At 47.9% G+C, this 14,684-nt stretch overlaps 2 protein-coding genes across 4 annotated transcripts in view; both read right to left on the bottom strand.

Moving 5' to 3' along the window:
- On the bottom strand, positions 980-8,862 carry FUT11 (fucosyltransferase 11). Its single transcript, XM_001928248.5, has 3 exons — positions 6,731-8,862; positions 5,982-6,607; positions 980-4,270 (listed from the first exon to the last, which is right to left on the bottom strand). The coding sequence occupies exons 1-3, from the start codon at positions 7,436-7,438 to the stop codon at positions 4,123-4,125; spliced, it is 1,482 nt and encodes a 493-aa protein (XP_001928283.1). The 5' UTR covers positions 7,439-8,862; the 3' UTR covers positions 980-4,122.
- Positions 7,629-14,684, bottom strand: part of SEC24C (SEC24 homolog C, COPII coat complex component) — a 25,422-nt gene continuing 18,366 nt past the window's right edge. For all 3 annotated transcript variants that reach the window (XM_013983347.2, XM_003483502.4, XM_021072585.1), the window contains 15 exons: positions 13,590-13,728; positions 13,276-13,391; positions 12,980-13,104; positions 12,680-12,871; positions 12,383-12,476; positions 12,042-12,158; positions 11,540-11,710; positions 10,931-11,027; positions 10,695-10,840; positions 10,333-10,471; positions 10,062-10,180; positions 9,785-9,964; positions 9,332-9,523; positions 9,001-9,090; positions 7,629-8,862 (listed from right to left, as the gene is read on the bottom strand). In XM_013983347.2, coding sequence (XP_013838801.1) covers positions 8,722-8,862; positions 9,001-9,090; positions 9,332-9,523; positions 9,785-9,964; positions 10,062-10,180; positions 10,333-10,471; positions 10,695-10,840; positions 10,931-11,027; positions 11,540-11,710; positions 12,042-12,158; positions 12,383-12,476; positions 12,680-12,871; positions 12,980-13,104; positions 13,276-13,391; positions 13,590-13,728 — 2,058 coding nt within the window. In that variant the 3' untranslated portion in view covers positions 7,629-8,721. The remainder of the gene's footprint in view (positions 8,863-9,000; positions 9,091-9,331; positions 9,524-9,784; positions 9,965-10,061; positions 10,181-10,332; positions 10,472-10,694; positions 10,841-10,930; positions 11,028-11,539; positions 11,711-12,041; positions 12,159-12,382; positions 12,477-12,679; positions 12,872-12,979; positions 13,105-13,275; positions 13,392-13,589; positions 13,729-14,684) is intronic.

Genomic DNA, 14,684 nt, shown 5'->3' with positions numbered 1-14,684 from the left:
GGGAAGTTCCGAGGCCGGGGACTGAATCCGAGCTGCAGCTGCGGCAACACCGGATCCTTTAACTCATTGCTCCAGACCAGGTATCAAACCCGCACCTCCTCAGCTGGCGGGAGCCGCTGCGCCAGGGTCAGAACTCTAGGAATGATTTTAATAAACCTTCAAGAACTGTTGGTTTTGACTACGTTTGGAACCACCCCAGAAGCCGCAAAGAAAAATTAGCCCTCATTTACTTCAGCAGCTACTGTTGTTCAGAAATCGTTTGCTCATTTATATCGATCTCACTGGGTAAGGAAAGGTTTAAGGACTTTTGCATACATTGTTTTACTTAATCCTCTTCCCAATTCTCTGAAGATACTTAGTAGTATCATTCCTATTTATAGACTTTGTCCTTCCTTGTGATGCCTAGCTTTAATCAGACTTGGTTCTGACTCCCCCCCCACCCCCCACCTCCCAAAATGATTTACAAAGACGTACCGCTGATTCTCAAGGCATATATTTATACATGAGCACCATGTAATGGAAGCACAACTTGTACAAACTTGTAGTTCTTAAGATGACTACTTTGGAGAGCAATACTTAATTTGGTTGTGTAAATTTAGTATGCTAAAATCACTTATCACAGATGTCTGGAATCTTTCCATTTATCTCTGCATGGCTGGTTCTTTTTCTTCTGTTGAGTCTCAGTTTGTCAGGACTTCCCTGACTTCCATCCAAACCACTATCAAGCTGTTTTATTTTCTTCACAGCACCTATCATAGTCTGGATTGTCTTGTTCCCTTACTGTTCATTTACAGCCTTACCCCCAACACCCATTTAAAATGTAAGCACCGGAAGAGAATAGACCTTGTCTATCTTGTTCAGTGCTTAATCCCCAGTGCCTAGAGTAGTGCCAGTAAATGCTTGTTAAATGAACAAATGTTTTAAGTATTTTTCCAAGTCTCCAACTTTATCACAGCCAGAAATAAAACCAAGCAAAAGACACTGTTTCAAAAGAAGCCATTTATTATACAAAATGAAACCTGAGACAATAGAAAACAGCAACACCTGGGAATAGTAAGGGCATCAGCCCCAAGTTCCACCCTGACTCCAGCAACACAAATAAAGCTGACTCCTATCAGACACTTCTACCACCAATAACCCCAAGCCTGCTGCTGTACAGAATGCAGGCTGGGTCACAAACTAGCGAAAATTCACATTGCTTGCTTTCTCTGTAGAGAAAGAGAAGCCTTTAGTTGGATAGCTAGGTGGCTATTTCTGGTGCTGCCTTCCCTTGTGGACCCGTAGCACCTGGCCTTCCCTGCTCTTTTATGAATACTTCTGTGGTAATAGGGAATAAAGGAGAAAGTGTGGGGAGCACTGGTCACAAAGCAGGCATGAGTCTCTGGCCACAATCATTCATAAACAACTGGCCTACTTTATACATAAAAGTGCTAAAGTAATGCCAATGTGAATTGGTGTAATTAGACAGGAAAGGAAAGGATGATTCTACCCCTTGCATAACCATCACTTACCATTTTTATTGCACATAATGAAATTTGAGTCTGAACATTAGTTTGCACATGGTTGTAATATGTATTTTGCATTCTATAAACCAGCATCAGCATTTAAATAGAGTGCAGGCTTAGAAATCAGAGTCCTGAATTTGACTTCTTTTGTAAGGGTCTCTACTATATCAAATTTTAACAGAAGTATTTTTGAAGGTCTTCCCCTCCTCTTGTTTTCTGTGAAAGTCCAAACTGGGTAAGCAAACTTTCCATGCTCTTATGAAAAGCATTTTTTATTAAATAAACTGGAAAAAGAACCACGTTGGCAGTGAAACCCAGCCTAAATAGGTTTCCTTGGCCACATCTTTAGGTGTCACGATAAGTGTGGGACCCTAGTTATTGAAGCATCTCATATATAAACAAAATGTTTATTGGGAGTTCTGTTGTAGGATTTCCATTTTGTGGGATATTATATAGTTTCATGCCAGCCTAAAGTTATATAAATTCTCTATAGATCTTTACTGAATTCAAAGTAGGTGTCATTTTAAAAAAATTAAACATGATGTTGGCTTTGATGTTAAATAAAGAGCTAGATTTCTTAAATTTAAACACAAACTGTTATCATCATACACAGAATAGCTTAGCATTTTGCTCAAAATAATAAAAACAAACAAAACCTTATATAAGGACAAGGTTATTTATACACAGTCTATACTGAAGTCATAAAATCTTCCTCTTGTCTTTGCAACCGTATTTATATGTTGGTAAATTTGTGTGTATACAGATACACACATATACTAAACCAGATATATTGATAAGCTATGAAACTTCTCTAGTGATAATTCATTAATACAACATCACAACCAGGGTAGTTCTAAGATACATAGTATTCTTTCTTGTTCCACTGCCCCAGAAAAAGCAAATGGTCTCCTTGCCCATTAAGCTGTATGTTTAAACCACAGCAAATGGAGGGTTTGCCTATATCCCCTTATGATGGCTTGTATGTCTTGCCTTACCTCTCATCCCCTTGAGCTTAGGGCCTTGGATGGGCTCCATCAAAATGTAGTCTCAGAAAGTACTATAAAGTCGTGTCTTGTATCAGTAATAGAATGAATGAAGTTGGAATATTTATCCCACTTAAAGTGAAAAGTGCCTCAGAATATGAGATAATTAATACAGCTATATTGCTGGGCTGTTTTGTCCACCACAATTTCATGACTTTTGGGGGGGAAATGGGACTTTTGAGGCATACAAAAATAATAAAGTAGAAGAGTTCATTAGGCAGACAGAAAAGAACAAAAACCTATAAAAATTTGCACTTTGATTCACAATGGGCTATTTTAACACTTCAAAATCATTATAGCTTTTTCTATCATCATTTCCAGGCTTAGTCTCCATCTCCAGCCAAAAATAGAGAAGGACAATTCATTAAATTTATACGACATTTATTAGTCACTGTATCATATGGAGGTTCCCAGGCTAAGGGTCCAACAGGAGCTGCAGCTGCCAGCCTATGCCTCAGCCACAGCAGCACCAGATCCAAGCTGTGTCTGTGACCTACACCACAGCTCACGGCAAGGCCGGATCCTTAATCCACTGAGCGAGGCCAAAAACTGAACCTGAAATCTTATGGCCCCTAGTTGGATGTGTTTTTGCTGCGCCATGATGGGAACTCCAGTCACTGAATCTTTCTATTCATGAAGTGAGAAAGAATTCTAGATATCCCCTAGATAAAAAGCAAACCAGCAGTAAAAAAAGCTGGCAAACCTATAGCCAATTTAATACAGGGGATGATGAATGTGGGAAGGGTGGCGAGGATACTCCATCTCCATCAGAAATTATGGAACACCAGGAAAGAAAAAGCTATTCAAAATTAAAAGTTAAGCAGTTCCCTTGTGGCGCAGCAGGTTAAGAATACAGCATTGTCAATGAAGTGGTTCTGGTTGCTGCTGTGGCTTGGGTTTGATCCCTGGCCAGGGAACTTCCACATGCTCTGGGTGCGGCCAAAAAGCCACACACACATGCCCACAAATAATAATAATAAAATAAAAATTTTAAAGGCTGACATGAAAAGCAAAGTAAATGATTTAAAAAAATACAACTCCAGGGACCAGAACACAACTCACCAGGAGTTTTGCTTCACCACCAACACAACACTTTAAAAACCAAGAGATGAGCAAAAGAGATTAGGAAAGGTAAGGAGTAATAATGAGTGGTTTGAGGAATAGCACAAGAGAAGTTTTAAACCTGGCCCATCTTACCTCATTCACAGCCAAATATTAACATGTTGTCCCACTCACAACTGAGAGGATGAAATGGCTAGAGAAATAAGCAATTCCTTAAAAACGCTGTTGATCAGCACCTTGAATCAAATGCGTGTTTCAGGCTTCTGCTTCCCACAAAACCAAGAACTGGATGCTTCCATCTTTCCTCGAGGAGAGGCCCTATTACCTATAAGGCTAAGACTCTGGCTACACACCATTAGACTGAAATATCTGTGGATATAGTTTATCCTTTGAATCCATGGTAAGAGAGTGTTCATTAAGGATCTGTGCAGCAGATACCCTTCACGTCGTATGGTAGAATAAAAACCTCCATCTCCTTAGCTCTATCAAGTTAAGGACTCTTGCAAGAGTAATTAGAGATTCTGGTTCCTTTTCATAAAGATCTCGGTTAGGTAATCCCAAAATTTCCTCTGCAATGTCTCGTTGTTGTGGATCATGGCAGTGAGAGCTTCCCCCTGGTCCAGACCTTGCCAATAATCTTGCAGCCACATCTCCTTCCAGCTGAAACATCAAAATGGGGGTTAGATTATAGGACCTCAGCACAGCTATGAGTCCTGCCTTTCTCTGGCCAGAGAAATCTAAACAGATAACAATGGTCTCTGGCTAGGATAGGAATAATGTTCTGGCTAAACAGGAACAGTGGTTTCTGTTTTGAAGGGATAGAAATGTAAAGCAAATTCAGTACTAGTCCAAGTGACAGGCAGTAAACACAAACACAAATTTATCACACAACCTCCACCCCCACCCGGCCCGCCAATGAGTTACATTTCCTGATTTGCCTGTTCTTGGTCCCCAAATGTGGAGGGAATTCAGAAGCAGGCAGAGCAGGAGTCAAACTATGGAAACAAGGGAGCTTATTTAGATGGTTACCTTTTATGTTACACCTATTTCAATAATCAAAATGAGAGTATAAGGTGTCTAGGTAAGTGTTACACTTTTCCTCTGATAAACTGTAACATTATGTTCAGAACAAACTAGATGAAAATTACCTGATGCAAATTACTGGATACAAATTATGTCTATACCCAGGACTAAATTGTGCCAGGCCTCCAAGACATCTCTGTAGGCCATTCTAGCAACCTTTCTTTCTTAATCTCTTATTGCCTCTCTCCCAATAGATGTGGTTTGCTACAAGTGGCTTCAACATCTTTTCACCCCACCTCCCATGCTGACCTTGTTTCCCAGTGCCACCATCTTCTGCTGCCTCCTCACCTCCCTTCCAGTCCATACCTGCCCACCATTGTTAATCACCTTTTTTTTTCTTTCTTTCTTTTTCTTTTTTTGGCCACCTCCACAGCATGCTGAAGTTCCCCAGGCCAGGGACTGAACCCGAGCCACAGTAGCAAACTGAGCCATACCAGCGACAAATGTCCATCACTAACCAATGAGCCACCAGAGAAATACCTAATTAATCAACTTTTGAAAGCATCCTCCCCCATCTTTTTTTTTTTTTTTTGGCTAAAGGCCACACCTGCAGCATATGGAAGTTCCCAGGCTAGGGGTCAATTGGAGCTACAGCTGCTGGCCTACTCCACAGCCACAGCAATGTGGGACCTGACTTACACCACAGCTCACGGCAACACGGGATGGATCCTTACCCACCGTGCGAGGCCAGAGATTGAACCCTCATTCTTATGGGTACTAGTCGGGTTCGTAACCTAGTTAGCCACAACAGGAACTCCCTGAAAGCATCCCTTCTATTCTGTCTAGGACGAACATATAATTTATCATCCAAATCAAGGTAATTTTAAGAGTGAAAGGAGGTATTGTAATACCAGGTTATCAGTTATAAAGCCTGACTATCGTAGATGAACCTCCCTCAAAATTCTCATCCCCATTTGCCCCACAGGATGGGGCTGAACAAATAGCTGATCTGATGTTCAGGACAGTCCAGATCCTGAGCCTGGTATTTAGGCCATGTCTCTCCCTCATCACTTCCTTGAACAGGCCTCCTGCTCTGGTTGAAGCTTTTTTGAATCATTATTGCAAACACTGTTTACAAAAGCTGATTTTCATATGTTGTTGCCCTCACATCTTTTACTGGGCTTTTTCAGTTTATCTCCCCAGCTAGACTCTTGATACCTTAAAGGGAGAGGGATCCCACCTCATAATTTCTTTATACAACATCAGCACCTTCAGCACCCAGTGCTAGTTTATTGCCTGCAGGAAGCAAGTAAGGAGATCAGCCTCAGGGAACCCCAGCTAACCTTACCTGTCATTCTCAGGAATCTCTTCTATGGCACCAAAGCCCGGTGTGGGCACTGGGCAGTTCATGTGTGAGGGCTGGGCGATATGAGGCTCAGGGACGGGGATGTCCCCAGGAGAGGCTGCGTGGGCCTTCTCGGCCTCTAGCCGAGTCAGTTCGTGGTCGCAGACGAAACACTCGAAGCCGTTAAGGTAGTTAGGCAGTAAAGGATCATTCACTCCCCACTCCCGCTGCTTGAGACTATCCAGAAGGAACTGGTTGGTGATGCCCCCAGGTTGCTTGTATGCCAGATATTTCATATACTCCTCATCGTTCTTGTCCAAAAAGTCAATAAACTCTGCCAGCTTCTGCGGCGACTCAAAGTCGTCAATGAGGATGATGGAGTGATTGTCGGGCATCCAGTCCCGCACAGAGGGAGAGCCACGGTACACAGGAACGGCACCGAGATGCATGGGGCGCCACAGTTTCTCCGTCATGTAGTCATCACAGATGGCATTTTCAAGGGCCAAATGGAACTTATAGCGGGACAAGAAGGCCAGGAGCTCTGGATCCTCGGTGGTGGCTGTGGCTGTGTCCTGTAACCGCGGAATGGGCAGCTCCCGATTTTGCAGGCATTTCCCATATGAATCCACCTAAGTAGGATAGAGCACGGCGGTCAAGAGGGTACGGCACGTCGACCTGGACACCGGGGGTCGCGCCTCAGACCCGCTCTCCACCCTCCCCTTCCCGCCCGGCCCCGCTCAGCTCTCACCCACCGGGATGTAGCGCATGAGCTCGCGCACGTAGCGGTCGCGATCCGCAGGCACGTCGCAGTGAGACTGCAGATAGAGCAGGGGCGCGTAGCCGCGGCGGCGCCACTCGGCGCGCTCCTGGAGCGGAGGCGCCGCGCGGAGCAGATAGGCGGTGCCTGGCAGCCACTGCAACGGCAACGGGTAGTCCGAGTGACGGCTGAAGGTGGACGTAAGATTGAAGAGGCGGATGCCCGGACCGTGGCTCAGCAGGAAGTTGTTGAGGGGCGACTCCTCGTGTAGGAGCGCCCAGCTCTGGTGCGCCAGGCGCGGCAGCGGCGCCTCCGACGCGCGGAAGTCGGTGCCATAGAAAAGCAGAGCGCGCGTCCGCGAGTCTCCCCGCACCCGTCGGTCCCGGGACGCCACGCACGCGCCGCGCGCGCACTCGATGCGCTCCGAGTCGCCCGGGAAGTGAGGAAACAGCCCTGGGCTCCACCACAGCAGCACCGGCAAATCCACCGCCTCCTCCCTCACCGGCGGCGGGGTCAACGGACTGCGCGCCACCCCCACTGCGCCCAGCGGCGAGGGAGGCCGGAAAACTGCGCCATCCCACGGCTCCGCCCACTCCGTCCCCCCGCGGGTATCCCCCTCCACCACTGGCCCTGAGCCGCTGGCCGCACAGACACTAAGAACTCCCAGGACGGCGAGCACAGCCCCCGTACGGCCGGCCCCCATGCCCTCTGTGGCGGCCGACGCGCCTCAGCACCAGTCTCCGCCTGGTGGTGAGTCGCGACGGGATGAGGTCCTACGCCACAGGGGCACGTGACGCATGCGCAGCTCCACTCGGCCGGCCACTTCCCGGGAGCCGCTAGTCCTGGCAGGAAGGACTGGAGGGAAAGCGATAGGTCGCAGATAAAAATGAGGCTACTGGTTACATCTTAATTTATTTCTTTACAAATTAAAGATGCATTGAAAAATAAACCAATGAAGAGAAATGAGAGGTCCAGAGCAGGGGCATCCCAGGCTGGGAGCAGGCAAGCCTGGCCACCATCAAGCCTAGCCCTTGGTCTGCCCCGGCCAGGTCGGGTTGGAAGATAACTGTCAGCCACTCTGTCAGTGCCAAAGCCTGAGTGGTGTCCTGGCGGGAGAGACTAGCCACCTCTGCCTCTCCCCTCAACAACCCCAGCTTGGAGAGCAGTGTTTCCAGCAGGAGGTCAGAGTGGAATATGGGCTGGCTCTGTGAGGTATTGCAAGTTGATGACAAGGCTCCCTACAGAACCATCCAGTGTTGGGGCCTCTCCAGCTGGAAGGAGGTGGGTACCTCTCCCAGGTCTTAATATACCTTGCAACGCTCTTCCCAGGCTCATTCACCTCTGACAATGTGCCTCTATCCACCAAGTGATCACCAATCATTGCAGGAGAAAGAGCAGCGGAAGCAGAGAGAGAAAGCTAATCAACCACCTTCAGGAACTGACTTGGCTGTTGAGGCCCAGGAAGACAGACCACTTTCTTCTCTACCATCTATGGTCTACACCCCAGCTCTTGTGCACCTGTATGTATGTTTATCCCTAATATAGGAAGTTGTTGATGACACTGAGCTGAATTGGCAGCCCCTCCCCCTGTAGTAACCCTGGGATCCCCACTCCTTCCCACCTGCCCTTCTCTTCTTGGAGGCTGGTCCAAAGGGACACATAATATTGCCTGGGTCTGGGTGGCTCCAAATCCCCCAACACCGAATCATATACAGTGAACTGAGAAACTACATTCATTACGACAGGATTAGCAGGAAAAGGAGGGTAAAGTGAGGGGATAGGGGCACCTTCCAACAGCAGGACATGACAGAGTGGTAGGATACTTGAGCCCAGAAAGAAGGTGTCTCCTTATATCTCCCCCTCCCCCCTAAAGAGACTGAGGTCAGCTTACATGACTTAGAAGGTATGGAACTGTCCCAATTTCTCTGCTGTCCTGGGGTACTTTCTGGAAGCTGGCCTGGACCCTATGCTGTTTACCCACTTGCTCTAGCTCAGTAGCTGCCGAATCTCCTTGTGCATATGACAGAGAAAGTCCACATAGGATGCTCCCCCACTCAAGCTCTTGTCTTCCACCAGGAAGTGTTTGAACAGCATCTCCAGCTTGTCCTCCTGTTTCACCACGATAAGCTATGGCCAGAACACAGGGTCATTAGGCAGGGCTAAAGGGAATTAAACATGCCCTGAAATCCCATTATCCTGTCACTCATTCCCCATCTCCACTCCCGGGGAGGACCTGACAAGGTGAGAAGTCCAGATCAGTGTTACCTTCATGTACCGTGATCTCTGTGCCCTCAAATTATCAATGAGGCCTCGCACCTTCTTGGACAGCAGATTATCCAGAACAGGCAGAACACTCTGGAACACAAAATTCATTTATCATTATCGTAATAAGGTATGCTGAATCCAGTAGTCAAGATGGGGCAGCACAGATGCATGCATTATCTGAAACACAGAAGTCTCTGAAGAATGATGGCACCCTCTCTCCTCTCTCAAATGCTCCCTATTTAAGGGAACTAGCATATTAACTTTATTGACTTCTACCCATATCACAAGTCTTACTTCCACGCCCATATTCTCCTTGACTCCCTGCCCTTACCAGGCCACTGGTGATCTGACTGAAGGAGGAGACACCGAAGAGGCTCTGGACAACACCCTGCTGGACACTGGCTCCCACCCAGAGGAAGAGGTTGAGCCCGTTCTCCAGCAAATATATATCCCCGTTGCTTAGACGCTCTTCAGATGCTCGAACTGCTGGTGGCTCGGTGGTACTCTCAATAGGAGACTTTGTCTAGATCAAAGGAATGGACAAAAGGTTACCAAGGATCACAAGACTTGTTTGCCCACATGCTCGTCCTCCCACCCCCCACCCATACATGAAATTTCAGAACACTAAGTCCCTCAGTAATTCTCACAGTATGACAGTATTACATCAGATAACACAGGTAAAAATTTCACTGCTGTCAGACACAGATGATATTAATCCTTCTCTTTCTCCTTCTATGAAGCCCCTTTCTCAGTACAAAGTCTCACACTCCACCCTCAGGCGCACCAACGGTAGGAGCCGAGGATAGAAGAAGACGTTGGTCTCAGCCACGTCCATGGAGATGACCAGCTGTCGGACATAGGTGCGGTCATCAGTAGTGACTTCAGCTCCAGGCTGCAGGACATCACTCTTCAATACACAGTTCAGGTAAACTGGGAGTAGCTTCATGCACTCAGGAAGGATCAACTAGGGGGGTTATCAAAATGAAGTCAGTGATGATGAGAAATCCCTCCCAATGCAAAAATGTATTCCAGCAACTTCTCCGCCAACACGCTTGCCCTACCTGTCCTGCAGAGGAGGGGCTGGCACAGTTCTTTCTGTAACAGGCCAAGATCTGGGCACACTGGGTGATGAGAGCATCCCGAACAGTCTTCACAGGGCTGTTCAGGACCCCCCGGTACGCTGGATGGGAAAGGGAGATCGCAGGCTCACTGGTCAGCCCCTCTGTCACATGTGCCTTCCCACCATCACTCCCACCCAGGAATGCTGATCTGCTGACCCTCCTAGACCTTGCTCTTAGCCCCAATCCCACCCCGCCCTGCCTGTGCCCTCACCAAACTTGGCCATGTAGTTGATGAGTGTGTCAGTCTCACAGTTTCGATACAGATCAGCCAGCTGGGTGCAGCAGTTGAGGGCCAGGTTGTGGATGCGGAGCCGTCGCTGCCCTGCACAGCTGGTGTAGAGCAAGGCACACTAGGGGAAGGGAGACAGGGAGTTCACACGCCTCTGTCGCCAGAGCCCTCTGAAAAACTGCCTCTTTGCTATATTATTAAACTAAAAGAAACACATGAGCCATCCCTTCCCCAGCCTCTTCTAGTCTTCTCTACCCACCCCTCACCCTCTTCCCTGCAGCCTGTTTATACCCAGTGAAACCACCCCAACGCTTCTTCCCCAACCCCTGCCTCCTGCCCAGCACCTGCAGGAGGGCTCCACTCTCTTCATTGAGCCGATCGTCATGCTTGAACTCCACAGTCACCGTCTTGTCCCCATCCAGCCCTGCTAGCTCCACATCTGTTGTGTTGCTCATGTAGAAAGCCCCAAAGAAATCTACAGCACGGATACCTGAGGCCACAGGGACAGGGCTAATGGTATGACAGGTGCCTCCCTCCCAGATTTAGCCCCGCTACCTGCTCTTCTCCAACCAGGACTGACCAGTGCTTGTGCGGACCCGCATCACAGCATCAAAGCCAATGACCTTCTGTACATCCCGACGCAGGTCACTCAGGAACCGTTCCTGGTCATTCTCCACCTGCATCCCCCAGGCCGAGTCACATCACTGAGAGTATAACATCATGCAAACAATTTCCCTGCACCCATTCCACTCTACAAGCTTGTGGATCATAATGACAGTAACAGTGAAGACAGTAACAATGATGTTGATAATGATGATAGCTTTTAGGCACGTACTGCATGCCAGGTACCACATTAAATATTTTACATATAACTCCTTAATCCTGATGACAAATCCTAATTAATAACTTCCAAAATCCCATTTTACAGATGAAAAAAACAAAGGAGCGAATAGTTAAGCAAATCATCCTAGGTCATATAGCTGGTAAGTGGCAGGGCCAGAACATCAACCCGGGACTGGTTCCAAGCTCCACGCTCCTGACTGCAACAGTCGTGGCCCTCCTCCTTACACTGTGCAGTCTTCTCCTCCAACACTATTCCTATTAATGAGTCAGCAGCTAAAGAGCGACCCCACATGTAGGCAGACATTCCCCGTCCTGCTTCCACCTCCACCCAGAGTCCCATGCCTACCTGAAAGCAAGCGTATTTGTAGACAGAGCCACCAGTGAGCTGGGGTACAACAGAGAGTGTGGCCACATCCACATACTGGTTCGGGAAGAGAAAGAGGTCTATGCAGCAGCCTTGGGCCACACACTCCTTGGCCAGGGTTTGATAGGCACCTGTCTGAGGCTGGAACAGAGTCTGAGGAAGAATACAAGAAAATGTTCAAAGCTCTCAGTTCCACCCTCTTTGAGAACTGTATATGTAATATGGGAGATTCAAGGGCACATAAGACTTCAGATCTACCTCACAGTTTGCAATAGAACATTCTCAAAAAAACAGAAAACTGTCTACCGAAGGCTTTGAGATGAGGTAGGGTAGAGAAGTATGGGAGTGGCAGAGAAGGTTGGCAGTCACTGATGTGACATGGGAAAGAGTACAGATCTAGTCCTCATCACCCTCAAGAAAGTTAGAGTATTGCATTTTAAAGAGATACCACATTCCTCTTGCCCCCCAGCTCCCAACCCCACACCTTCTCCTTGTCTGTGTTGATCAACTTCCGGTCATCTCTGTTCTTCAGTTTCCCTGGGGCCTCTGCAATGGGCAGGGAGGTGTGGAACAGAAATAGCTTCCCTGCACACTCGGCAGCCTAGGAAAGAAGAGAGAGCTACTGATCCATTCTTTCCTGTATTCATCCATTATTCATTCATCCCTTCCCTGGTCATTTATTCAGTGTCAACTATGTCAGACAGGCCGACCCACTGGACTGGACCGGACCGTCATCAATCACGAAAGAAACATGAGTTGTATCCCAGAGGATAGGATGGTCAGAAGAAAGTGTCACTGAGGAGGTTGCCAGGTTTGTAGCCTTACCTTCAGAGCCTCCATCCCAGCCTGGATAACTGGGGCAAATACTGTCTCTGTCTCCCTTGTGTCTGCAAACATTTCTGGAATCTGATCCAACAAGCTGAAGTGATAGGTGATGGAAGGCAATCAAAATTGCTATCCAAATCTCAGATCTCTCAATTCCCCAGAATCATCTGACCCCCAGACTCTGAAAACTCCTGAGGCACAGCCCCCATGCAACTGCTGACCCCTCTGCTCAACTCTGTGGCTTTCTGTGCTTGTACTCACCCTACCCCTGCTTTAGCCCCAAAGTCTGACGCTTACCTGGTGATGACTGCCCGAGACTCGTTGACATTGACCAGGAAGCCATCCAGCAGTGGCACAAACATGTCACCCACATCAGATACAACCATCATCTGCGGCTGGGCCAGTGAGCTCTTCACATTGTAGAAGTGGAGCACCTTATTATAGGTGACAAAGCCAACGCGAATTGCTGACTCTTCTGCCCCGCCCTCCCTGTAGAAGGTGATATTGTTATCCAGACTTGCCACCTTCTCCCCCACCCAACTTCAGGACATGGGGATCCATCTGCTGAGTTAAGCCAGCCAGCCGGCATCATCTCACCTAGGCAGAAAGTCTAACAGTGACTTGAGCTCCTCACAGAGGAGCCTAACAAGACCACTCCTGATGGCATTGTAGGAGACGTCAATCATGAAGATGAAGGCGGGAGGGCTGGGAAACTTATTGTTCTGCAAAGGAAGGACATGTTGGGGGTAGGGGATATTGGTAAGCAGGTCAGTTGACTAAAGAGAAGTCAACATCAAAGGGGACAATGAAGGGGTGAGGGAAATGATCACAGCAGGTCTTGGCTGTCTCATTGTCCTCCACCCACTGCTCCTCCCCGTGCTACCTTCCCTCACCTTGCAGTAATCTACAGTGGCCAAGAATTCATAAGAGCCCAGGGATAGCTCAGGACGGTCATAAGCATCCACACGTTTGCCGGTATGATCCAGATGTTGAAAATACTGGGGGGGAACTGTGGGGAGTAGGGCAGAGTGTTACTCAAAGGTCCACTCTCAGTCTTAGTCCGGTCCTGGCTGAGCTCATTCTACTCCCCCATATCCCCATCTGTGCCCTACTTCCCAATTCCTGCACAACATGCCCTTACCTAACTAGAAAGAGAACAATGAAGATGCAATCCAGATCCCCCCCATCCCAGTCTCTGCGAACATACCATCATTGATACAGCTGCAAAAGCAGCACTGGAAGCGTCTCCCTCCCTCAATGAACTGCATGAAAGGGCACATGTATGCTTTGCAGCGATTGCAGCGCAAAGGGCCAGATTCCCCATGGTCGACGACATACGGTGAAGCCTAAGGAGCAAGGGGGGGTGGCAGTGGCTCAGACAAAGAGGAACGAAACAGTGGGGAGCTAGATGTGATAACAGATGAAGAGGAGGAGTTCCCGTCGTGGCGCAGTGGTTAACGAATCCGATTAGGAACCATGAGGTTGCGGGTTCGGTCCCTGCCCTTGCTCAGTGGGTTGACGATCTGGCGTTGCTGTGAGCTGTGGTGTAGGTTGCAGACGCGGCTCAGATCCTGCGTTGCTGTGGCTCTGGCGTAGGCCGGTGGCTGCAGCTCCAATTCGACCCCTAGCCTGGGAACCTCCATATGCCAAGGGAGCGGCCCAAAGAAATAGCAAAACGACAAAAAAAAAAAGAAAAAAAAAAAAAGAAAAAAAAAAAAAAGAGAGATGAAGAGGAACGACGTGGAGGGAGAAGGGCATGGCTCAGATATTTTGCCTGGGGAGAGAGTACATACAGTGAAGGGAAATGAGGACTCTAAATTTTAGAGTTCCTTCTCCTTCCTCCTCATCTTTAGAATTTCACTTTTTGAACGAGAAGAGCGACCACAGAACTGGCCTTAACAAGCCAGGGGCTGACGTGGACATAGGAGAAAGATTACCCAGGATTCTCATTTCTGGCCCTATCTTTAGTCCCCTTCACTCCTGCCCTAGGGATCTTGACTCCTGCTTCATTTTCAGGCAAGTAACTATAATACCTGTCCTCCCTCATCCCTGGATTTCTGTGACAGTGACTGATGCCCCAGGCAGATGTCACTATACAAATAAGAGACCAGCAGCCAAGTGTCCAACCATCCCCACTGAGACCCAGGAAAATAATGAAAAACACAGAACAAGACAGAGAAACAGGATCTCTGAGACTTGAGCATCCAGTTATAGAGAAATGCACCCCAAGCTCAATAAGCTAGGCATGAAAATGAGGGTATTCTAGCAAGCCCGGCAGAGCAACTGCCACGTTCTCTCTCTT

Source organism: Sus scrofa, chromosome 14 (assembly GCF_000003025.6).
Source record: "Sus scrofa isolate TJ Tabasco breed Duroc chromosome 14, Sscrofa11.1, whole genome shotgun sequence".
Lineage (NCBI taxonomy): Eukaryota > Metazoa > Chordata > Mammalia > Artiodactyla > Suidae > Sus > Sus scrofa.
The sequence above is the reverse complement of the archived record's forward strand: the minus strand, read 5'-3'. Positions and strand labels throughout refer to the sequence as shown.